The sequence below is a fragment of the Agelaius phoeniceus genome, chromosome 3 (genome assembly GCF_051311805.1).
Source record: "Agelaius phoeniceus isolate bAgePho1 chromosome 3, bAgePho1.hap1, whole genome shotgun sequence".
Lineage (NCBI taxonomy): Eukaryota > Metazoa > Chordata > Aves > Passeriformes > Icteridae > Agelaius > Agelaius phoeniceus.
The window spans coordinates 111,371,628-111,395,267 of NC_135267.1; the positions used below are offsets into that span (position 1 = coordinate 111,371,628).

At 44.6% G+C, this 23,640-nt stretch overlaps 1 protein-coding gene across 4 annotated transcripts in view; it reads left to right on the forward strand.

Moving 5' to 3' along the window:
* CFAP61 (cilia and flagella associated protein 61) overlaps positions 1-23,640 on the forward strand; it is a 91,079-nt gene that overhangs the window by 46,938 nt on the left and 20,501 nt on the right. For all 4 annotated transcript variants that reach the window (XM_077176177.1, XM_054629417.2, XM_077176179.1 and 1 more), the window contains 7 exons: positions 5,779-5,877; positions 9,384-9,549; positions 11,355-11,511; positions 16,654-16,943; positions 20,752-21,079; positions 21,350-21,441; positions 23,091-23,296. In XM_077176177.1, the coding sequence (XP_077032292.1) occupies positions 5,779-5,877; positions 9,384-9,549; positions 11,355-11,511; positions 16,654-16,943; positions 20,752-21,079; positions 21,350-21,441; positions 23,091-23,296 (1,338 nt within the window). The remainder of the gene's footprint in view (positions 1-5,778; positions 5,878-9,383; positions 9,550-11,354; positions 11,512-16,653; positions 16,944-20,751; positions 21,080-21,349; positions 21,442-23,090; positions 23,297-23,640) is intronic.

A 23,640-nucleotide genomic window follows, 5' to 3' on the forward strand; every position in this document is an offset into this window, starting at 1 on the left:
ACTGGGCAGGCTTGTCTGGCTAAGCTGTGATCCTTCCCAGTAGTGATTAGCATGGATTTGATTCCTCTGTGTGTGTGTGTGTGTGTGTACTGTGAGGGCCAGAGTGAGGGTGCTGAGATGGAGGGGTCAGTAATTGAAAGATAGAGGTTTGGGATCAGGAGTTTTGGCCCAGCTGATTCCTCTACCAGCTGTGTCCCTGTCCTTCCCGGGCTGCCAGCCTTATGTCATGAGGACCTGGCACTGCAGGGATGCCTCAGAACATGCAATTTAGATGAGTTTTGTCTTCTCCTGCTGGCAGGAGGAGCACATGTGGTTAAACCTCGACTTTTTCCAGGTTTAAGAGCTGTTTGCCTGGTGGCATCTGGGAACATTTCAAGGGTGCCTACTCTGAAGGCAGCATTGCCAGATTTGCATCATGGGGTCAGAATACTTATCTTCTCTGCAATAGTTTGGAAAATTGGAATCTAGTATACAGCCATAAAAACCCTATCACCTTAGCTTTAAACATAGGTAATTGGCCAATAATATTGAAAATGTCCTCTTAGCAAGCTGGAATCTGCAACTGTGTGTAACTCACTGAAGCACTGGCACAGCAGTGGGCAAAATGGTGAAGTTTCTACCACACTTTAGTTTTACTGCCCCATTTATGGTACCTTTGTTTGTGGGAAATGGTTTTGATGTCCCTCAGATGTGGTTTGGAACCTGCAAGGTGATTAAACAGCAAGAGACTGTAGCTACCAAGGCCATCATCAGATATCCCTCATTTTCTATCTAGAAAAATAATTGCCATTTTTAAAGAAAATGAAATGCTGGAACACTTGTGGAATGGAAATCGTAATTTTAGGAAGGAAGTGCTCTCACTGAAGCAGTGGTTGGATAATGCTTTGATTAGGTCAGACTCAAAGCTAACTTAGATTTAGGATGGCAGGGCTGGCCTTTTGAATGCTGTGGCTGTGGAAGGATATGGATGGGTCTGATTTAGCTGTGTGTTTTGAGTGGGCAAGGAAAAGAGCTCTTTAGTTTTCCCTGCCCTGTTTCAGAACAATTCATACTGTAGGAACTTTGCCATGTTGGTTTTAGTAACCTAGATTGTGAAAATGCTGCAAATCTTGAGTGGATGCTCTAGTTTCTGTAAGCAAAACCTGTTTGTAGGAAGTGAGAGGTGACTGGAAGGGACAAAAACAATGAAGCCACAGGAGGGGGACAAGGTGGATGGAGCTATAAGGTGGATGGGAATTCAAAAGAAGAAACTGTAAAAAGACATGTTTGGTAATGTTCAGCAAGAAATCAAGATTGTAGGCTGATGCAAAGCCACCTAAAAAACTAGGAATTAGTAAAGGAATTGGAAGTCAACAGTCAGAGTTGCTGGTGTTTTTAATTATATTGTCTAGCAAAGGATCAGCACAGAGGATGAGACAAGTAATATAACCACAGTAAAATAACCACAAAGAAGGAAATCTAGGGCTAATTACTTGAAAGGGGAAGAGTGAGAGGAGTAGACCTAGCAGGAGAATCCAAATTTAACTGGAGAGGAACAGCTTCTAAGGCAGGATTGCCCTGGGTTTGGCTGGGATAGAGTTAATTTGCTCTCTAGTAGCCGTGTTTGGATGGAGTATGAGAATAATGATGATAATCACTCGCTGAAGTAATTGTTACTAAGTAGTGAACCATCAAGTTCAAAGTTTGGTGAGACACCCAGCTACCAGTGGGGAGAGAGAAGCATTCCCAAGCATCCCTGAAGGGTGTTAGTCAAAGGGTGAAGGAAATGTTCTTTAGCTCTTTAATGGGTTCTTGCTAAGATGCTGAAAATTGTAACAGTGGTGGCTTTCATGGCCTGGGCTTAGAGGTTGCTCTTCTTTGGATGACAGCATCTGATAAAATTACCAATAAACCTGGCAGGAAGTTTCTGAAAAAAAAACCCCAAAAAAACAAAGCACTGTTTCATCAAAATAGAAGTTTTTGAAGGGACCCTGTTGTTTTAATACCAGGAGGAAGCAACTGGGGCATGATGAAAGATTTTGCTGAGAGAGGAAGAGTTGTCATGGGCCAGGTTGTGTGGAAAGCCCCTCCTTGACCCTTGCATTGACAAGTGTTCCAGTGAACACTGTGCTGTTATCCCTTCTTTTGTTGAGCAAATTCATTCACAATTTAAACACTTTTTCCTAAGGTCAATCCAAGGGAGAACTGGCTAATATTTGTTTACTGGTAATTGAAGAGGGATACCTTGGAAATGAACATCTGTTGGTCAGCAGTGAATCTGGAATCCTGCTCTAGGGGCTGTAATTGATGCCCTCAGTGCAGGTTCTTGAGAAGAGGTGCTTTTGGTAGGTGTTGATCCAAACAACAAACCCTTCTGTTGCTGCAGCTAAATGTGGCTGTCTGGGGAGGCAGAGGCAGCAGAGGGAAAGGAAAACACTGGGGCTGGCAAAGGAGTTAATGGAGAGACAGCATGGGGACACATTGCTTGTGGAGGGGCTGCAAGCAGGGCTGTGGTACTGAGCAGCACATTTATCCTAGAGGGACAACTTGAGTGAGTGGGGTTTCTTTCTAGTTATTTGTATGGGCAACCTTTGTTAAACTGTGTGAGTTTGGTGTGGGGCTGGGTAATCTGTTAGAATACCTTTTCCTCTTGGAGAAGTGTCTCCTCCAAGTCACATCCTGACTGCTGTGTTCTTGAAATGTTTCCTAAAAAAAAGTCCTGCTTTGGATAAATTGTTACGTTTGTGGGGAAAAGGAGAACTGTCTTCATCTGCCTTGTACAGTGAGAATGACACCTGGACTCTTATTATTATCTCTGCTTCTGGGCTCCTTCCTCCCTGCAAAAATTTAGTGTTCCAGATTTTTTTTTTTTTTTTTTTTTACCATTTTCAGAATGATCTTGAGCTGCCATTTTTATAAGGGCTCTGCTGCAGTGAAGCTGAGGATCCAGTGTCATTAGGACTTTACTTTTGGATAGGTTATAATTTCAGATATTGTTGTTTAAAGATTATGTACACAGGAGAACAGTTCACATAGTTACCAACTTTAGGAGGCAGATAAAGCATTTTCTTCTGTCACTCCTTTATTTTAGTTTTTATTGATAAGTGGGAAAATAATCTTATAAAATGCAAGATTTCAAATAAAATGAGATCTTGGGTTCATGGAGACTGCTTTGCTGCACTTTATTTTTTGTAACAAAAGTGGTTTGACTTGTTGTGATAATGAGGGGTTAAATGAAAGCAAGTAATTAAATTATTTGCTCAGGCAGTTTCCACCATCTAAGCCTCCATCATTATGCCACATACAGAAGGAAAAAAAAAAACAAAACAGATAGACATCAGGCAAAAAAAAAAAAAATCCAGCAAAATGAGCAGAGAATACTCTAACAAATTCATGAACACCAGGATATATATAAAAAGAGTACTAAAACTTTTCTGTGTCCTTTTGATTATGCTCAATAGATTGGTAACCCTGTTTTATTTTGAGGACAAGAGTGTTGAGATTCTTTTTGTAGCTGTCCTCTAGAGCTCTGCACTGAAACCTAACACCTTTTACTTATTTCCCTAGATACTCTAATCCCTCCCTGCTTTACCAGTATCTTTGAGCTGTTCTTCCTCTGTATCCACAGCAACGTGAATCCCTGCTGGAATTATTTGCTTCTAAAATGCAGGTGCACTTGTTTAACGTTGCACTGGTTCAGGCTCTTAACTTGAAGACTTTTTCATCAAATGAGAACCTCCACTTTGCCCTGTTTCATGTTGGGCATTGTTATTAGCAGCATCTAAGTCAGTCCCTGTCCTGACACCATTGCCCATGTCCAGGGCCTTGGTTGTTCTCCAGTTAAGAGCTTTTAGTCACCAGTAAGGAGTCCCAAGCTGTGGTAAATGAGCCATCCTTTTGTTAGCCTAGAAATAATAAAGCACAAAATCCCCCACCTGTCACCCTGTGGTGACTCTGACAGTGCCAGCAGGAGCTGCAGCTCCCCTCTAGTGCTCAGGCTTGTCCTTAAGTGCCTGTGTGTGTGTGTAAATGTATTTTAAATCCTGAGGTCACGCGTGCCAGCCACGCTTCTGGAGCCAGGCCTTTGGAACACAAGGTAGGACATTGGTTACTTATTTAAAGATTCTGATAATTTGCACAAATACCTCCAGCCTGTGCTTAAACACTGACCAAATTGTGACACTTAGCAGCAGCAGAGGTTTGCCTGTGTGTGGAGATGGGGCCATTGTTTGTGTGGAGCCAGAGGGGCAGCGTGCGGCACTCGGAGCACAGGCACCAGCCCCAGCAGCTCTGCAGCTCTGCCCCTGAACCACCCTGCCCTTGGGGAGCTGCCAGCCACCGTGCTTTGTGCCTGGCTTTTCCTCAGTGTGAAGGGGAAACCAAAGATTTGACTCGTTTCGTCTCATTTCATCCAAGAAGATGCTAATCAACGTTTTGATGCCTACGAGATGAGTGAGTGGGAAACATGAATTAATATGGGGATGCCATGGGAGTGCTGAGGTAGAAGTAAATCATAACGTGGTAAATTGTACTGACTGAAAGGTCTGATTGAAGCCTCCCACTCATGGGGAAGAAGGGAACAAATACCATATGACTGGGGAAATCCTGGATGCCTGCGTGGGGACTCAGTAGAGGTAGAGCATCTGCAGAGGAAAATGGTATGTGACCAGATCAATAAAGTGCATCATCATGCAGTCACGCAAAAGAGGCATATTAATAGTGCCTAAAACTTTGATTATGCCATGTTTCTGGTGCTGGCTCACAAAGTTTCCATCCTAAATATTAACAGTATTTAAATGTAATGTTACTGTAGCCCCTGGATTTGAGCACCCGTTGGTAAGAGACCATGCAGCATGTGCAGATGACTTCAGCTCCACACCGAAATGAAACCTCCTTGCTCTGAGGTTGGGAGGATGTGTAGGGTGTTTATGTAATTGATCCCCTGTAAATAAATGCCAAGGAGCTGTGCTCTGTTGGTGTGTGAAGTTCCTGTAGTTGTTCACACCCCACGAGCGACGTTCCTGGTGTGCAGATGGCATCACTTTAACACTCTGCTTTCAGCCTTGTGGATCAGGCTCACTCTCATTTACATGAAGACCATTTTGTATCACTCAGGCAGCATAAGGTGGCCATAAATGAAAAGCAAATTCTATTTACATCCACCTTTGCAGAGTGACCTTAATTTAAATGAGAATCAGGCCCATAATCTGTATAAATATATGCACTCTGTTACATTAAGGTTATTTATTACTTTGTGTTTGGCCTGAGTATGCATGGAGATTTACCACAGATAATCCATAATCCAGAATTAAACTATTAATATGCATTTTGAGAGGGGCAGCCATAACCTTGAAATTCCTTGGTTTAAGTATGACCTTTAACTATGTTTGAATATATTTTTTAAATGTATGAATAACAAATTAACATTGGTTGATAAAAAACATTCTGATTCCTTTGTACCATTTGCATCAATCCATCCTTAACTTACAGAAAGCCTTGAAGATTAGAAGGCTTAATCACTCATCATATTTACTTGTTTTCAAATGTCAGATCACATTTAGTTCAACATACTGTCAGTCTTGTCCCCCTCCTCGCCCCAGCATTGCTGAAACTGTGGTGGAAATTGTTCTTCTCTTTGTATCCAGAGACACCTGCATCTGGGCAGAGTGAAACACTTTGACCCTGTGTAAAGGAATTGCTTTCTGTATCCTCTTGAACATGGAATTCTGAGCTATACTGTTCCTTGGATGTGCCCTCTGAATTTCTTCCAACTGAGGCCATTTCTTTTTCTTTCCACAGGCCACGTCTGAAGTTCAACAACCTGACCTTGATTTCCATTCACGGCCTTCCAGGAAAAGACCTACAGAGCTCCAAGTATAGAAGATTTTTAATTAACAGGTTTGACTTCATGTCTAAACACTTCCATAGCTCCTGCAGAAAACATAACACTCTGTAATTCTTGTGAACTTGTCCTAAATTTTAGATACATCTGTAGAGAGCCCCAAAATACTCTAGTCTGTCTATCCAGCATGCACTCACCTACAAGAGGAGTTGGATAGAATTATGAATAGGGAAATAGTGCCAAAGCAGTAACTTCAGAACAGGAATCCACTGTGTTATACCTGGACAGTGGGCCCAGCTTTCTGAGGCTTTTTAGATTGTTTAAATCTCCAGGCTGAAGACAAATGACACAAGATGTCTGCTTACTTTTTAAATATTCTTTGGTTTTTAGCTTCCATGGGTTTTGTTCTAAGTAATGCTGAACCAAAGAATGTACAAGAATTAATGTTGGTAATGTGACAGGGACTGACTTTGGGCAGTGTGTGGTGGGGTGCAGAGCCCACCAATGCTGGTGGGGATTTCACTGTATATGAGGGGAATTGTTGCTGTTGATCAGTTTGGCAGAACTGTTCTGCATCAGTTCTGCTGCTCATGGGCTGTGAGTGCCAGTCCCTGGGCTGTGGCAGTCTGTCCCCATTCTCAGCTGTCCCAGACCAGGGCTGTGTACAGCTGAAGGGAAATGGTGGAAGAGCCTTGTCTAGGGACTGTCAAACACTTTTCAGGCTTCCTTGTTTGCCAATAAATATAATAGCTTCCATTTAGTCAGAGAATATCTTACCTCTTTAAAATTCATAGTACATAGTTCTCATTTAAATACAGTATTTTTGGGTTTTGTTTTGGATAAATCATCACTGTGGACTTGAAGATGATTGTTTTGAACATAGAGAAGCATAGAATTAAAATGGATCAGTTATTCTGAATAGTTGGGGAATGAACTTACACTAAGTTATTTAGATTTGGCATGTGACTCTTTGGAGCCTTTACATTGTATTTCACCAAATCTTTTCCTCCGTGAGCTGCAGTGCACTAAAGGGCTGGCTCTTTAAGTGACAAAACAGCTCCATGTCTGCTTGCTGAACCTTACAAATTGAATCTCTACAAAGATGTGAAAATAATGTAGTGGGAACCTGTTTAAAACCATCTGATCTCATTTTGCCCTGACAAGACGTTTCATAAAAGTAGTTGCCTGTATTACTTTTTGTACTGTAGAAAGGGGTGTGTTCAAGTGCAAATCTGGCAAATGAAGGAATTATAGTCTCACATAAATGCACACAGTCTCTTTCCTAAGTTCACTGTAGAAAAGAGTTATACTAACAAAGCATCCTTCCTGACAGAAAGTTACAGTTCAGAGCCACCTCAACAGATTTAGCTGTTAAAATCTGAAAGTAGATTAAGAGTGAAAATTGAACTCTGCAGGGTATGATTTCTAAAAGCATCCCTGTGATTTTTGAGTGTTAGTCTCCTGGAAGCTGTGCACCTCAATTATAGAGGTGCTTTTGAAAACCTTCCTTTGTCCTTAATGTCCATTTTATTTACAGGTTTCTGCATTACTACAGTTCAGAATTGTCAGTGCTTTTCTTCCCTTATTTTTTTTACACTGGTATCTCTGAGTACAAAGGACCCAGAGCATCACAGAAAGCCTGGCAATTCAATCCTAAAATTCCCCACGTTGTGAAATCAACTGTATTTGTTCCTGTGGCATCCTGAATGTCAGTTTTGGGAGTTTAGTAGCAATGATTAACATGGAACCAGGAGCTCTGTGTTGGGATGTGTGTCCTGGTATTAATGGCAAAGCAGGAGCTGTCAGTGCTGGTCTTTGCCTGCACTCTCTGCTGCAGCTGCTGGTGCCACAGAAAGCATCAAATGCTTGAGCATAGGCCCAGCCCCTTCTGTTCAATCACTTTGAGGCCTGTGGGAGAAAGTGGAATATTTTTCATCACTTTCTATACATAGAAAGTGAAGTTTTTGGGCCTCTTAATGGCCATGTGTTTTCTGTGGTGACTTGAGCTGACACCTGGGTGAAGCCCAGGGTCTCTGTACTGGCCATTCCCCTCCTGAAGTCCTGGCAGGGGTGAGGCTCAGCTTCTTTCACACAGTTTGTTCACAGTGTTTCTTCTTGCAGAGCTGCTCTGGTCTTACAAACCACACCTGGTGTGACACCAGCCATTCTTTTTTCTGCATGTTTTAAACCTGTTGCATTCTTTTTGGCTAGATCCTGTGGGTTTATTGCTCTACAAAGCTGTAAATGGGTTTGTCCAGTTCCACTGGAAGAACCTAACTGAACAGGCTTTGCCTGGTGCAGGTTATCAGTATTGGGGAGGGATGGAGTTGAGCCCAGCTGGATCTGCAGAGTGGCCAGCAACCTCTTGTGCATTTCCATGGTGGGCCATTGCCAGGCTCAGTGGCATTCAGGGGTGACAATGGACCTAGTTGGGAATGTTCTCCTCATGTTTTATAGTGTCTGTTGCACATCTGTGTGGAAGTATTTTATCTTCAGGAATCTTTGTCTTTGCCCTCTCTGAGCAGAGAGGGTGGTACAGATGCAGTAGTAAGTGTGTCTTGGTATTTTCTTGGCTGGACATCCTTGGTGGGGGCACACTCCGAGCCTTTGGAAATAATTGTAACTTTCATTGCTGAGGCATTAAAAGAGGTTTTGTTCCATTTGGGTTTTGCTTTAAGATTGGCTTTTTTAAATAGCAGCTTCCAGATCTTTTCTACTTCTCCCACACATAGGGATATCCAATGGTTTTTGCTTGGAACAGGCTGTAACACCCCTAAAACACGAGAAAAGCAAACCTTGCCTGAGACTGTCCAAGCCAACACATGATTTTTAGGGTACTGATATGGAATTCACACTGTCAGAGCACCTTGATTGTGTGCTCCATGCACACCCAGAGGATCCTGGAGTGCATCACTCAGGACCTGTTTAGTGTGCTTTTAGTATTTATCATTCTTGCATTGTGGAAAAGTTCTTTTGGAAAAGGAGACTTTTCTCACCAATAGGAGACTTGAGATCTCTGCCTTTTACTTCTAGCTCTGACAACCATATTCTAGCTTTCTATTTATTTTTAAACTTTCTGGACTAATACTTTGGGACACAGATGCTAAAATGGTAGGGTGCATTCCCTGTATTTGTGTCTTACCTTAGCTATGACTGCTGAAGTTGAATAGCAAAGGAAGGAAAGTTGAGGTAAAGCTGAATAAAGAAGTCTTGTCTTGGAGAAAGAGTTGGACTGTTGAATTATTTTCTATGCTGGTTTAAAACCTTCTACCTCACATCAGCCTGCAAAGGAAAAGCAGAGTAAAGCATAGATTTCTGATTTTGTTCTTAAATGACATGATTGTAAGGCCCAGTGCTGGAAGGCCTTGTTTGGGTTCAGCAGAAAGCTGTCAATTTGTAACTGAGTATTTCCTAATGCCTAATCTTTTACCATAGGCTGCAGTAAACTCACAGCAAGGGAGCAGGCAGAACCACCGGGGGCCTGGGCTGAGCTCACCAGATGTCTAATTAATGCCTGCTGTCAGCTGCTGAAATGTCACCTACAGATATTTTTTCTTTGCAGCCACTGTTTTAATGATGAAGATTATGCACAGATGTCACTTTGTTCCTGGGTTAATGTTGTGGTTGGTAAAATGACGAGCATAAACCGCAGTGCCAAATACGTCGTCGTTTCTGAGAAGAAAGTGCCCTATGACTACCTGGTTCTGTGCACGGGACAGAGCTACCAGGTGAGCTGTGTGCAGAGTGAGCAGCACAGTATTTCCAGGTTTTCTACACTGAGTGGTGTTCCTGGGATTAGGCAGAGCAGCCTTAGCAAGGGTAGCACCAGCAGTTTGCAGCCCTGTAGTGCAGCAGGTTGTAGGGCTGTGTCAGTGCTGGTTCTGAAGCTGGAAGAGAGGAAGGTTGGACAGTTCACTGCTCAGGGTTGGGCAGGAGGCAAAGCTGCTGGTGTTTTTGCCACCATAACCATTAAACCCGCTGAGGAGCAGGCTCAACTGACATGTGGTCCCAGCCACAGGAGACTGAACTCCAGCTGGTCTAACACCATTTGACCTAGTTTTGGAAATGGAGAGAATTCCTTATCAAATTAATTACTCATCTCACATGATGACCGTGCCTAGGCACGCCCATGGTGCTGCTTGGTGCTGTAGCTCAGAGCTGAGTTTCCAGTGAGATTGAAGCAGACCCTTAGCTGCCTGGGAGATGTGGAATCAAGTTGAACTCCAGCCCCACAGGGTTAGCTTCCACTCAGACTCCCTGGACAGAGTGGCTTCTGCCTCCTGTATCCCCATGAGGCCATCAGGCCCCATAACCAAACAGGCTGCTTGGTACAGCCCTTTTATTGCAGGACTTTGCATTACCTGGGTGGTTTGGGGTAGAAGTTGTGAGCAAGGCATTTTGCCTTTAAAATCAGGAGATGGATATGAGCAATATCTGCAATGCTGTACCACATTCCACAGTGGTGTCTGGCTGCCTGTGTGCAGCAGGCTGTGTGGTCTGTGATCCCTTCTCTGAGCAGAGGCACACTTAAACAGCAGCCCATGGGCACTGCTCAGCAGGGATGAAACAAAAACTGAAATGTGGGCTGGAAAAGGGCTCCTAGGAAAAGGTGTTTGGAGGTAACTCTGACTTGCAAAATAATTTATGGCAAGTACCTGTAGTGGGAGAGAAAGGTAAAGATAGCAAGGGAAAAGGCAGGTTTTATCTGCCTTTGAGGAGAAATTCCATCATTATCACCTATTCTCACTTTCAAGCTATACAAAAGGATAAGAAGAAATGAGTGGCTTCTGTTTTATTACACAGAGCTCTAGTCCATCCTTTTTGTAAGTTGTTCCTTATTTGGTAAGCAGTCAAATTAATGCTTAGTAACATATTGTGTTATGATTTAGAGATGTACTTGTTGAGTAAGATCTTTTGGTGTCATGCCTGGTTTTATATGACCTAGCAGTATTTCAGTTGATCTGGCTGGCAGTGAGAACAGGGTTCAGGACGTGGCTCAGTGGTGCTGAAGAAGTCAGAGATGAGATTGCCTTTTTGCTTTGTACAGCTCAAACTGAGTTTGTTATTGTAAAGCAGCATTACACAGTGACCATGTTACTGAATCTTCATTTGAGCTATCAAGCAGGTTTTGATCCCTTTCTCTGGGACAAAATCTATCATTGTAGAAGGTTGATTTTTGCTGACAAAAGGTGGAGGCAGAGCCTTTAAAAGTGATGTGTCATTCAGAGAGCTGCTGACATCCCCTTCTGTGTGTTGGGACATTTCTGCTGTGCAGTCCCTGGCGTTTGCCATGTGCACTTGCACTGACAGGGCTGTTTGAAGTGATCACCCACATCCCACAGGAAACAGGGACCACATGCACACGTGTACACTCCATGTTCCCTGTGGCCATGGGTGTGTTTGCTGCTGCTGAGTGTGACAAAGGGTTGGGATGTGCCAGAACAGGAGCCCTCAGGTAGCCAAAGTGAGGGTGTCAGTGTGTTTTAACATCCCCAACTCTGTGCCATATCCACTCACTGACTCATTTCTCCAGGCCTTGGCTCCCATGGGAGAATATATCAGTGAAATCACGAGTCAGTGGCCACAGAGATACACAGAGAAAGTCCCTTCCAATCTCTTCACTCTCAATGATGCCCAGGACTGCTTGGAGGCAGCACTGTGGCTGGAGGAACACCTCATCAGGTCCACAGGTAAGCACACACACCTACAGAAATGTTTCTTAGGCTTATTACTTCCTTTATTCCCTGGTATAATTGGTGCCTGATGAATTCTAACAGTCTTTAATCTGCTGTGCTTTGTTTTCCAGATTAATTTAGAATTTTTCGTTATTTTTGATACCCAGCATATTTAGCTGGGAAAGAAAGGTTTGAGATAGATTAATTATCTGCAGTTATTATAGAAAACCAAATGAGTCCCAAATGCAAATCTGTCTGGAGTCATTAATTCACCAGTGAAATAATAATTTAATTAGTGGATGTGGTTTTCTACTGTATAGAAAAATATCTAGATTTGTGGCATAACACAAAGAAAATAAGCCTAAATTAGGAAGTGTCTGTCAGCATTGTATTCAGTTGCATCAGTGACAAATTTTCACATAGAACTGCAAGTTCCTGGTACTTTTTACCCTTAAAATCAGACATTTATGCTGATGTGCACCATCCCTGTATTTCCTCAACCTTGTTATGTGTTCTCTGTTTGTATGTTCACTAGTGTGTGCACTGTGGAAAATACCTGGGACCATCCAGGTTTCTGAGTCAGCTTTGAATAGAAAAACAGACACCAAAGATTCAATGAGTTCATGAAATGTCAGTTCCTGCTGGCTCTGAGTCAGGACAGTTCAGAGCTGGAAAGCTGTCCTTGTGGGGAATTCCTGCTGGCAGGGTGCAAGAGCAGGACTTTCCTGAAGATGTGTTTTACCTGCCTTGTTTGTGGAGTGTGATGAGAATTGGCAGTGCTTTGGTGTGGTGCAAGGTTCACACCTGCTTGGCAGTCCTTTAGGGAAGTTCTAAAAGCACTGGGAATTCCTTTATCGTCCTCCAGGTCTTGCTGTGCTGAGCACAGGGGTTCATAAACATGGCAGTGTTTCTTGGCCAGCTTCTCTGGAGCAGTCCAGCTCCACCTGTCCTCCAGCTGGTGCCAGCCCTGCCCACATAGCCTTACCTGGTCTCCAGCTGCTACAGCAGCACAGACAGATGAGGATGTTAGCTTTCCCTGTTTGCTGCTGCTAGTCCTTCATGCGTGCCCAGTCCTGGAATGTGCTCTGGTGCCCCTGTGCAGGATTGTGCCTGGGAGCAGCTGCTGGCTGGGATGCAGGTGCCAGGAGGATCAGTCACTCTGCAGCAAATGGCACAATCAGGTTGTCTCACCTGCCCTGGCATGAGTGCACCTGCTCCAGCAGCACTGCTGGAGTCATGGGATGTTCATCTTCACTTTGTTATTGCTGCTGGCCTTGGCTGCAAGGTGGAGCTGCATCCCTTAATGAGGCCCTGGCCTGGCTTCATGTGTAGAGAAGGTAAATTCACACTAGCATGAGGATGGTCTGGAGGCAATTTTGGAGATGTGGTCTAGGAGAGATGTGACACCTTCCCCTTTCCCCCTGCTCTGGCTTCATTTCCCTCTCCTTGCTCTTCCCATCACATTCTCTACTGCTGTGCAGAGTGCCCAGCTGGAGAGGTCTTGCTCCACGGATCTCAGTTTCTCTTATTCCTCACCTTGCTTCTTCTTCTTCCAGCTGTGTTTCTTACCAACATTGTTCCTTCAGTCCTGACACTTGTGCCAGGGCTCTGGGAGGGCTTTCTGCTGAGGGCCTGTGAGCAGGGCAAGCACTGGCCCCATGGCTGCCACTGTGGCTTGCTGATGAAACCCAGCCACCTAATGCATGGAACCTATTACAGCTGTAATTGGGACTAATTGAAATTCATCTCCTATTAGCTCTGCACTTTCCATGGAAATAAAAGTAGGATGGAAGTAAAGTAAGGAACAAAACTGCTTTAATGGCCCAAAATGAAGCAATTTTTTTTTTCTCTTCACCTAAGCATAGTTTACTGCCTTATTAAAAGTGTGTTTGTCGGAATACTCTTGCATTAAAATTCCAGTGCATGAATCACTGACTGGAGCCACCAATGCTTTAGCTCATACTGGGTTTCTCCTTTGGCTTTTGCAAACTGCAAAGATTCAGGTCACATTAGGGTCACTGAAATCTTGTGCTTCTTACTTGTGGAAAATTAATGAGTCTGCTCTGCAGCAGGACGCTGACATTCAGGTAATAAACGATAAAACTACTGTAATGATCTTTATTTATGGCTGTTTTTTCTGTAGAAGGTTATTATGTTTACTCACAGATACATACATTTTCATGTAGTTAAATAATAAAAGCATCCTGAGGAACTGCTCTCTGTTTAGTGGACATAATTTCAGTCCATAATGAATATCTGCAGTTCCTAGACTACTAGCACTGTCATCTAAAAAGCCACTAATATTGTAATAAGCAGAAGCAGTAAATTGTTGATTTACAAGAGGTCAATAAAGGAGCATTGCTTTCCCTGATCTAATGCAGTTGTATTTAATATTACCATATAAACCAGAATTTTAATTTTCCTTGAGAAATGTAGGACTCTCATCTGATCTTGTCCATCCCCAAATGCCAGTGTCTAATGCAGGAACTGAGCTTCTCTCTGAGGGGGTTGTGCTGCCCAAGGGTGAAAGGTCTCAGCCCAGCCTTGCCCTGCAGTCAGAATTGAGCTTTTCTTGGCTGTGCCTCAGGGAAGCCCTCCTCATCCTCCTTTTCTAGCCACAGCATCCTCTTCACTCCTCCTATGTTTCACTCCCTGCAAGTTGAAAACATTTACATGTAGCACGAGGCTGTTGGCACCTGCACACCACATCCTGGCCTGCACTGTCAGCACATGGAGTTAATACAAATGAGTAGAGCAAAGCTGGTCTTTACCCACTGGTTCTGCTGGGCTGCTTCTTGAATTACACCCTGCTGTAGCAGGGAAAAACAATCAGGCTTACATCTGTCTTCTCTTTTGGCACTCTCCTGAGGCCAATGTAGCTGCAGCCAGGTGTCCTGGCAGGCACTAGCTATGGGATAGATTCTTGTGGCTTGGGAAGTCAGGCCAGAAATGGACACACTGGAGCATTCCTGTATTCTATATGATATTTATGGAAGTAGTAAGATCTCTTTCTTCTTATGTTTTCAAATTGGTACATTTGCAGGTAAAATGGTTCTGTCCCTCGGGTCATGGCTGTGAACAGTAGAAACATGTTTTCTGTCACTGGTGTGCAGTGTCCTCATGGGGCAAGTCTTTTCTCTGGCAGATATGAAGAGAGATGTTTCTTTGGCACCTACAAGCAGCCAAACTGATGGGGACAGATGAAATAACCTTGTGGTAAAAGGGGAATAGTAGAACATCTGTTAACATTTTTATCATTAATATTCTCGGGAGCTCGGGCTGTGTGCATGCTCAGATTAGTGTTGTAGTAAAACATGGTGCAGTGAGATTAGCTTAGCCCATGAAACAATACAATTCAGGGCATTGGGGATGCTGTCACTTGTGGTGAGATGGAAATGCCGCCACTGAGACAAACGTGGGTTGGTTGCAGCACTGCCCAGGTGAGAAACATGAAAGCACTGGGAAGGTGGTTTTTGGGCATCCTTGTACTGACAGGACACATCTGAAACACAGGAGCTGATGTGGGCAGGCAGGTGGAGGTGTTTCTGCCTCCCTCTAGACCCTGCCACTTGCTCAGGGCTGGGGCAGCTGAGTGTGGCATGGCTGTGGGGTGTGTGGTGCACAGAGAGCTTGCAGGGCTGGGCTCTGACCCTCAGATGAGGGTCCTTAGCCCCAGGAGAGGAGTTCCATTTTGCCTGGGTTGCTTAAAGGCTTAGTGGGTCACACAACAGACAAATGCTTCTGTCACTATAGGACACGAAAGAACACAAGCACACACCACTGTTCTCAAGGTGAAGGAAAAAAGGGGAAGTTTATTTTCTGACTCCAACATTTATAGTTTTCCAAAAGTGACAGCGTATTGGAGGGTGACAGTGACACCTCTCCAATGACACTGGTCAAACCAACAGTCCATCAACTCTCTCCTCCTCCATAAAGGAACGCAAAACAATGAGTTATTTACAGAAAGTGTGTGAGAAAGTTCACTACAAGAATGTCAACATCAGAAGGCTTAGAAAATCTTAAAGAACCAGGGTGACATGCTTCCTATTCCAAGAAGAGGGCAGAGAGAATGAAAGGGAGAGGAGCACGTTTCAGTCTTGCTCAGAGGAATGTCAGGGTTTTATATGAAACCATCCTGAGATAAAACACACAGCTGCTCTGCTGCCTCCCGGCTCTGCCTCTCTTATTGTCAGGAGGGCTTTAGCCCTTAGGCTAGAGAGCCCTATCGTGCTCACACAGAACAGACTCTCCCCTCCTCGTGTTCCTGCTCAGCTCTGACTGTACCATTCAAAGTGGCAGCAGTTCAGGACAAGAATGAGCAGGGCCCTGCCCTGCAGCTGTGCAGTGCCAGGCAGGAGGGATTGATCAGGTCTGAGCTCCCTTTGCCCAGGTCAGGAGGATGGGGCTGGATTCAGGAACTGTTTCTGTGCTGGTGCTGATGCTCTGCAGAAGGAGCAGCAGTTCCTACATGCTGCTGTCATGGCAGCTGCTCGGATGGATGGCTGCCTGCAGCTTGCTGAGCTCCCAGCAGTGAGCAGGGATGGAACTGGCTCTGGGCTGGGCATTGTGCCATGTGCAGCTGCCTTCAGCACTGTGCTGAGCTCTCCTCACCACCAGGGACAGGTACATCCCCATTCTCTGGAGATCAGGCTTTGGCAGAAGGGAGTGGCAGCACTGGTGACCTCCATGTGGCACAAGGGCTTGTTTTCTATAATTTGGCCTTTCCATGGTTTGTGGGGGTTTTCTGAATGCTGTATTGAATTTGATTCTGACCGCTCCCCCCTCTATCAGTCCTTTGAATGAGCAAAATTAGGGAGAGGGGGAGAACAAAATAAAAATGGTTATTTATTTATTTATGTATGTATTTATTTATTTATTTACCCCTAGAGGCTTTTTAATCAAAATAATTCAGATTATGGGATCAGGATGAATATCATATTTCTGTGTTAAGTACTTGCCTACTTTGTGGGATGTTTTGTACAGATTCTTCACTAAATTATCTTAGCTGCTGTTGCTAGGTAACATTGTTTGCTTCATAGCATCAGAGAAACAAGAGGGTCAAAGAGTGCAATTCCACATTATTATCATCTGAGTTATACTAATAAGGTTTTCATTGTATGTCTTAGAAATTTTTCACTCTTTTTTTTCCCCTCTTAGGGAACATCATTGTCTATGGGAACACAATTGACACGTACACCACGGTAGAAGCCCTCTTATCCTTTGGGATTGATGGTTCCCGCATCCATCTGGTGCGGGCTCCGCTGGGCTCTGCCAGCCCCTGCCTGCCCGAGGCCGCCCTGGAACGGGCAGTGGGCGAGGCCCTGGCAGGGGCAGGTGTGGCTGTGCACCCTGACAGCGTCCTGGCACAGTGGGGACACGGTGACAATGGCCTCATCACCTGGGCTGCCTTCACCACTGCCTCCAGCCTCCTCCACCTGCAGTGCTCTGTAAGTACGCGCTGCCCGCGCCTTCCCTTCAGGCTGGGCTTTTAACACAAAAGCTGTTGAGTTGTGATTTCAGGGTTTACCCCAGAACCTCGGGTCCCTCCCCTGAAGATTCCCTCCCAGATGTGTCAATCACCTCTCCTTTCCCCTCCCTGACCCCTGCCAAGCACTGTCTGTCAGTCCTAGAATTCCAGAAGGGCGTCGAGTGATTGGCAGATTCAAAGGATGCCCTCTACCCCTGGGGGGGGGGGGGGGGGACATTGGGCCATCCAGGTGTCCTTTGTCCCTTGAGACCTCCCCTCCTGTACCTGGTTGGTGGGATTCCTACCCCTTCCCTTCCCCTCTCCCCGGGGTTAAAAAGAACAGCAACCACGTGGTCAGGGAGTTCTGTTGGAGCTATTGTTGCATTCAGTGGCCTGTGGGCCAGAATAAAGCTCTGGGTTGAAACCCTCCATCAGAACCAACTCCTTTCCTTCACCATCCCCTTAAAGCTTCTCTGCCAGAGGTAAACCTGAGGAACAGACCCTCTTAAAGGAGGAGGCTCCATCCCACCACCACCAGAGCTCCTGCATGCCTGGACTTGTCTCCAAGTGCCCAGCTGCAGCATCCAGCCAGCCAAAAGTGTCTCTGGGGTAAAACACCACAGCTGCCACTATTTGGTTCAGCAGCATGGGCCAGACAAGCTCAGGCACATCCTGTCCAGCTATATTGGACATTTATCTAGCCATAACATTTACCTGCTCCCTCACAGATTTATCTATTTCCCCATTGTCTCTAGGAGATTGAATGTTCGCTTGTTGGTCTCAATGATTATTTTTTTTTTAATCCAAATAAACCTATTATCAATGTTCTGACTGATTTGGATTAAAATTTATTTAAGTCACCTGACACACAAGTAATTGTGACTGCTGAGTGACAAATAGTCTTAATTCATTTTCAAAGTAATTCTAGAAATCCTTTTCTTATTTAAATGTGCAATTACTCCGGTCTATAGTTATGTGCATTTAATTGTCATAGTAGAAGCCAAAAACATTGGGGTAGTATGTAACTTAATGAAAATATATTTTAAGCAAGTTCCTTTCCCTCTACATCAGTTTTTTTCACTTCCAGTACCAATATTTTATGGAAGCTGTTGGTGTGGCTCTGCTCTGAGCCTGGGGGCAGGTTCTAGCCTTTCCTAAGGGCCAGCATAGCTCTGTTTTCCTTTATTGAGCTAATCCTCAGGAGTGAGGCACTTAAAAACCTGTATCCATAGGGAGCCACCAAGACCTCTGCTCTGCCCTCTGTGCAGCTGTTGGGGTTAACTGTGGAGAGGGTGAGCCCTGTGCCTCTCACAGAGAGCTCCCCAGGTGTTGGGGTCCCTGCTGCCCCCCCCCTGCTCTGCAGCCCTTCTCTTTTTCACATAGGGATGTTTAAGCCCTTTGTGTTGGGGTGAAGACCTCACACAGCACTTCTATCCATAGCTGTCTCCTGACTTTGGTCTCCATATCAGTAGTGATGTTCCTCCCACGCTCTTCTTTTTCCTTGAAATCTCTCTATTTTTATCCTTCCACAAAGATCTCAATGTGGTTCTTATTTTTGCAGCTTGGTATCCACAGACCAGCTCCTCTTCAGCACCCCCTCATTTTCCCCAGCACCTTGTCTGCATGGCCTGCACTGTTCCTTCAGATGCCCCTTGCCTTGGGGTTTCTTTCTCCTGCCCATTTGTACCCCATGCTCCTCCTTCCTCCATCCACGGTCCTTCCCTGTGGAGGTCTCTCTTTCACAGCCTCTAAGATAAAAGACCTGCAATTACTTGTGATGTCAAGGGCTTTGTATTCTCCAAAACCAGTTCAGCTGCCATGCAAGGCTCCTGTGTCTGCCTCCAGCCATGTGGGAGGCTGGACTCAGAGGAGGAGCAGGCTCTGGAGAGCAGCTCCACCAGGAAAGCAGCTGCATTCACGAGAGACCAGGCTCTGCAGGAATCATCTGTGCAGCAGCTCTGGGCCTTTTGGGATTTCAGCAGTATCAACTGCTGATTGGCAGTTCTTGGGGACTTAAATTGTTGAGTCCTGCAGGATAAAAACAACAGGAGAAAATCTCTTCTTTCCCTATGGCAGCAGCCTCCCTCTTCCCTACCTCCTGCCCAGGCTGACAGATGGCTCCCACCTGGAGGTTGCAGCCCTCCCCTCTAGTGACCCTGTCCTGCCTGTCAGCCAGCAGGATGTGGGGCTGTGTGGTCCTCTTGCCCTCATGGGCATAGCTTCCTTGATTTTTGGCTCCCTGTGATGGTCAAAATTCCCTTAGCTGTGCATAGTTAATCACTCAGTTTATCTATGAGCAAGCCCAGGGGCTCTGGCTCCTTCACTGCTTATCTCTGCTTATGCCAGTGCTGCTAAAATGTCCAGCTCCCTGTGCCTTATCTTTCAGGCAGTCAAGTATCTGACACTTGCCCTTAGTCCCCAAGAAAGCATTTTGGGGGGTACAACTGGGTAACAACTTTACCCCAGTCACAGATTTATCCTGAGCTGGTGCTAAGAGAAGGACAGATTACAGATGCTCCTTTGGCCTGGCACAATTAAGTCTTGGGCTGTTCAGAATGAAGGCAGCAAGGGAAAATGTGCTCATCTGAGACTCTTTCCACCCTTTCCTCAGCCAGTAAAGGAATATTTCTTGCTGGAGGGACAGCAACTTGTTGTCTGATGGTTTTAAAAGCTGAGGGCACTGAAACTCACTCCTGTGAGTTTCACTGACACGGGAAAAGCTCTGAGTGAGGGCTCTGGGACTTCACAAACCCTTGGAGCAGTGGGACAGTGTCTTCATCTGGGCCCTTTGCAGACTGTGGTTGTGTTCAAAACATCTCTCAGCCTTGTCATTCATTCTTATTCCTTTCACCCCTCTTGAAAGGCCAGTGGGCACTCTTGACTTACATTTGTTCGGGGATCATGTTCTGCCAGCTCTCAGTTTATCCTTTGCCAGAGAGAGCTTTGAGGATGCTGCTCATGGTTGTTGCTTCTCCCCCATCTGCTGTCTGCTCCCAGCACCACCTGCTTTGCAGTGCTGGTCACACTGCCCCAGCTTCTGTGGGGGGAGAGGAGCTCTGCTTCCTTGTGCCCCAGGACAGGGACTGTGCCCACACCATGAGAAAACAAAAGGAGAGAATTATCATTTGATTTTTTTCTTAGAGACTTAGAGCAGGAATTTATGGATTTAGGATCCTTAGCCTCTGCAGCTTCCACTGACTGAAATTCTGCTGCTATAGCTGGAATGATGATGACATTTCCCTCTGAACAAGTTTAATTTCTGATCTTTCCATTTCATTGACTGTCTCTGTGCTGGTTAGCCAAAGTAACTCAGTTTGTTAGTAAACAGGCTCAACAGTTGGGAAAACACTTGTAATGCACAATTATCCTGCTAAATTCCAAATACATTGGTGCTTTTCTGTTCCTGGGGTTTCAGGTTGACTTGAGCATTTGAAAGAAAACAAACAAGGTTCATATCTATGTTCCATGCTTGGACTAACACAGAAAATATGCAGAGCCACTTAGGCTGTTTGATGTGGCAAACGTTGGAGTTTTTAAACTTATCTAATAACCAGAAGCAGATGAGTCTAGTTTAGTAATTCTCCTTTCTACTGTCTTAGTCTTAACCTTGGTAACTGTAAATGCTGGATCAGAAGGATCTCTCTGCTGTGACAGTGGGGCTAAAATCACACTGTATTTCACATTCTTGTTTTGTAAAATAACATTCAGAATAAGGGCTGGGTTTTAATTTATGAAATCAGCCAGTAAGTAATATACAATTATCTTCACTTATTTACATCTCTTTTTAGGCATTTTTTAGCTTTGCCTACAGGACACTGGATTATGACATCTTTAAGGCTGTCACTGATGCTTGCCTTGTTTTTGATGGAAGAGTTGTGATTGATACCAAATTCCACACCAATGATGCCAGCATCAGGGCTGCAGGTCCTCTGACAAAGTTCTCCAGGAGATACTATAGAGATGAATTAACACACAGCCACTTCAACTCCAAGGAGATTGGCTTTGAGCTTGCTGTTTCCATGCTGAGTCTATTTGATTCAACCCTTCAGCTCAGTTCTGAGCCACCAGAAGGCTCAGACAGACTCATCCCTGTATACAGCAGGTGTAAAGTTCAAGGTATGTCCAGCTGGATTTCTGTCACACTTCCATCCCCTCTCAAGTATTTTTGCTCTTCTATAGTGCAGGCAGGTCTATCTCACCTCAGGTGCCATCTCATTTAGAAATGATGGTTTTTCAAAACATTTTAAAACCATCTAAACCAGTGCAGTACAGCACTCAAGGCTCCTTATGTACTGGAAAAAGATAATGGCAGAAGGAGGACAAACAAATACATTATTTTCTTCATTGTTAATGACATAATAAATCTCCTATTTTCATTTATGGCAGGTGGTATTCTTCCTGGGGGTTATAACTACTTGCACATTTCCAAGCCTGGAATCTCCGTGCCCTTGGATGTAGAACTTGACCCGTGTGATCGTGTAAGTTAAATAATGGAACTTTTCTTGTTTTGTGCTCCTTGTTTGTTTGGAAAAATGTTCCTGTTTAGGGTAGCTGGTTCTGGAGGCACAGTACACACCAGGTACAGCTGGAGAGAAAACCAGGAGCAGTCACAGAGCTAACTCAACCTCTTGGGTGTTCCTTTCCACACTTCCTGGTATTTGGCTTTCTCCAAAGATGCCTGGTTTCCATGCAGAGGACACAGGAGAGTATTAGCAGCATTTCATGCCTTCTTTGCTCCCTGCAGTATGGTGCTGCAAGTGCATACAGATGATAGCAGTCTGGCAGGGAAGTTCAGCTCATTTCTAAAAGAGCAGGAAGTATTGTGGAAGAGATGCTCTGTGCTGCTAGAAAATAGCAAGTCCTGCAGCTGTGAGAGTTGTCTTGGAACAGGGCACGGGGAAGCACTCCCCATCCTGGGCTACATTCTCTTACTGGAGAACTTGAGGCAAGAAAAGGACTAGATTAATGTCTTTTAAAGCCAGAGAGGACTTTCCACCTAGGCAAGATCCTCTTTCACATAGATTCTACCTTTTTCCTTGGGAATTTCTGTATCAAGCCCATTTTTGCAGTTGATTTAAAGAGCAGCTTTTAAAAAGCTACTTCAGTGCTTATCCTAAAACGTGAACAGCAGTGAAACAAATGGGCTTTTTAAAAAGAAAATGGTTTAGGGAGAGGAATCAAAGCATGGCTCACCTCGCTTTTCAGATCCAGGATGAGCTATCCAGAGCAGCATGTAGTGGAGAGCAGAAAGGACTATCAGAGAGAGGAATTGGTTTTGTTACTCCAAATTGCTAGAATATGATTAGACTTATTTTGCTGCCACTCTGATTACCTGCTGATTACCTGGAAAGGGATGATATTTTTTAAAGCCACTCCAGAAACTTTGTGTAAAAATCCTAAAAGAATTTTCTAAGAAAGAAGTAAGAGAAGCTAGTGAAAGGTACTAGCTTAGGTGTGGAAATACTAAAGGTTTCTGTAGCCTAGCAACAGGTTGTAGAAATGTATAAAACTGTGACAGGAATACAGCTGGAAAAAATAATTTCAAGCTATCTGATCATCCCACTGCAATGTGAGATTTGAAGGAAATTTTTATATTTTTGTCTAAGTGATTGATTTAAGTGGCTGAAGCTAAATGCTACAGTTTGAGTGTGAATGTCCAATATTGATGTTCTTTTATTGACAGTAAATGTGATATGTCATGTGTGTGCTCTGTGTCATAAAGGAGCTGAACAGAGTTCAGCTGAATTACCCAAACAGAGCTATCCAGTGTTGTTTGGGATGCCCCAGGTCATCCCTGCTGACTCCAGCTGCTGCTCCAGGAGGTCACAGGTCCCTGTGGATCTGATGTCACGCTGCCAGCACAGCCAGAGGGCCTGGGTTCCCCTGGTGTCTGCGGTGACAGTGGGATGGGCAGTAACCAAACCAAACCACATGGAAAATCTGTGTCCAAGCTACAGCAACATGCCCAATGAACTGCTGTGCCAGGAGTGGTGTCTCAGTTTTAACAGGAGGGTTGTGGATATTAAGCAGTGAGAGCTACAGGCTGGGAAGCCCTCGCTGACCCTGTACGTGTGCCAGGTCAGGTGTTCTTCTGTCTCCACAGCTTTCCTGGTGTTTTCTGTTCTAGGGGACGGAGATTGTAACTGGGGAGGCCAGTCATGGGAATTACTTCAGGATACACTTCAGCAGATACAATATGGTGGACAGCATCACCTGCTTTTCCAAGGAACCCTTCCCTGTGTCCAACTACATCTGCTTGTACGGGCAGCACGAGCGCCTCCTCAATGACCTGTACTACCGCTGGAGGGCCGGGCAGCTCACTGACCTCTACAGGTGAGAGGAGCTCACTGTTGGGCACAAAATCTACCTTCTGGCAGAATTTAAGGTTTGTCTTATTGTGCTTTGTCTTTTGGCTGTTTTCCCTTGGAACAGAAGGTAGAAAAATAGATTTAAAAATATTTTCCATTATTTAGCAGAATTGTCAGTAAAAGTGTAAGTCCCGAAGACCTTCCTGGAAAGAGCTGTGTGTCTGAGATTTACTTAGAGGAGGAGCAATGGTTTACTTGGTTATCTTTCATCTGAATGAGCATTTTGGTGTCTCTATCACTTTTGTTTAGAATATTCAGTAGGTTAATCATTAAGCTGAACTTGAACAATCCTTTATTACTGAAGACTCA